The following is a 2186-nucleotide window of genomic DNA, read 5'->3' on the forward strand; positions in this document are numbered from 1 at the left end:
ATTGCAATCGTTTAATTTGTAATAAAGTAACAAAAAAAGTAAATGAACGAAAAATTGATTTGAAACACAGGGGTGATTTCTTCCCATCCAGGTCCCGGCATATTTAGCACCCGCAAATGTTGGCAAACGTTGTCCTTTATTGTGGCCATGGGTGCGCAACATGTTACAATCGGGTTCTCTCGTGGCCTAGAGGATAAGGTGTCCGCCTCTCATTCAAAGGTCCCGGGTTCGAATCTCCACTTTCTGCCCCCACCTCATTTGCCCCCCCCCCCCCCCTCCTCTGGGCACCTGACTCTTCCTGCAGTCTTTCTATTGCCAGTCCTTGGCTCCTTCTTATTGCAGTCTTTCAGCCACACCATCTACAACTAGCCTTCTCGGACAAGGGCGAAAAATCTCGGAGGTCCCGTGTGCAAGTTGTGCATGTTTAAGATCTCTTGGTGGTCTAGAATCGATAAAAGTAGGCTTCGTTGCCACCCGGGCAAAATTCAACATTTCCTAACTACCAGCTGAAAAAGTTTTATGTGTCCTGCGCGCTCATATGACCTTATGCAGTTGCGAGTGCCGTAAAAGACTTACCCAATAACAACAACAAAAAACAACAACATTACAATCATTTGTAATCAATCAAGACCTGAAACAAAACAATAGAATTTTATCGCAAGGAATAATATTGTTTCCCTTGCAGGTCCTGGTATATTCGGCACCCCCAAAGGCGTGTTGGCGGGTGTCGGCTCTGTGGGGATGTGCATGGTCATGTGGACTCTGGCTGGGATGTTCAGTATGTGTGGTAAGTATCTATCTATCTATCTATCCATCTAGCTAACTAGCTATCCATCTATCTATATCATTATGTATATTATTATATAATATATAAATATATCTATCTATCTATCTATCTATCTATCTATCTATCTATCTATCTATCTATCTATTTCATCCATGGTTATGCTGCACTGTGTTGGCGGGTACTCTTGGTGTAGTTTGCTCCTTATTTCCCATCAGACATCATTCTATCGTCCTTATCTCCCCTCCTTCTTTACTTGGTTTGTTACTCTCTACCGACACCTCTAATCTCCAACACTTACAAGTGCTGTGAAACTCTTACTAAAACTTAAAATCACGCTGTGTGCTTCCCGGGAAGACGAGATTGTTTTTGAGTGCTCTGGGGTCTGCGGGGGGTGGGGGTGTGGGTGGGGTGGGGGGGGGGGGTAATAATATTTGTAAAGCTCAAATAACATGCTGCAGAGCATGGATAATAAATAATATGCGCTATATAAATGCAATTATGAATAGTTCATCCTTATTATTATTATTATTATTATTATTATTATTATTATTATTATTATTATTATTATTATTATTATTATTATTATTATTATTATTATTATTATGATTGTTGTTGTTGTTAAGGTTATTATTATTATTATTATCATCAATATTATCATCATTACTAGACTATCATTAATATCATTTTATGATCATTATTATTATCAGGATTATTATTATTATTGTTATCATTATTATTATCATTATTATAATAACAACATTTAGTTCATGTTATTCTAATTTTTCTCTATGTCCTCGCGTTCCACACCTGTATGAAACAGCTGCCCTGTGTTTCGCCGAGCTCCGAGAGTCTGTGAGGCGCGAGGGCGTGGAGTACGCCTACATCACAGAGGCGTTCGGCCCCCTCGCCGGCTTTGTGTACTCTTCCATCAGGATAGGTCAGTGGATTTCATTTTCCCCTCCGGGAGAAGGGTGTCTTCCTCTTCCTTTCGTTTTAGTAGAGGTTTTATGGCGCTCGCAACTGCATAAGGTCATATGAGCTTAGTTGGGGTTTTTTTTAGTTTTAGTAGAGGTTTAACGGCGCTCGCAACTGCATTTTAAGGTCATATGAGCGTCGAGGGGTGGATGTCAACAGAGAAGTCCTTACAGGGAGTCAGACTTACTCTGCTCACCTCTTAAGCTTCAACAGCACAAAGTCTGCTTCGACTATCAAGGCACCCCGGAAATAGTGGGTCACAAGAGTGTGACAAACATACAAAAGAAGTAGAGGAAAATTACTATAGTAAGGATTAGGAAAGAAAAAGCTGCAGTTCCCTGTTGTAGATCCGGCACAGTTATGAGCGTGACATTGATGAATCAGCCCATTTACAATTCTACTGTGCATGAACGAGAAATGCCCC

The 2186-nt window shown here is 40.6% G+C and overlaps 1 protein-coding gene across 1 annotated transcript in view; it reads left to right on the forward strand.

Moving 5' to 3' along the window:
- Positions 1 to 2186, forward strand: part of LOC101855236 (cystine/glutamate transporter) — a gene marked incomplete in the record, with an annotated part of 40135 nt that overhangs the window by 11322 nt on the left and 26627 nt on the right. The window contains 2 exon segments of the mRNA XM_013079406.2: positions 686 to 787; positions 1608 to 1724. Coding sequence (XP_012934860.1) covers positions 686 to 787; positions 1608 to 1724 — 219 coding nt within the window.

The sequence above is a fragment of the Aplysia californica genome, unplaced genomic scaffold, assembly GCF_000002075.1.
Source record: "Aplysia californica isolate F4 #8 unplaced genomic scaffold, AplCal3.0 scaffold00051, whole genome shotgun sequence".
Classification (NCBI taxonomy): domain Eukaryota; kingdom Metazoa; phylum Mollusca; class Gastropoda; order Aplysiida; family Aplysiidae; genus Aplysia; species Aplysia californica.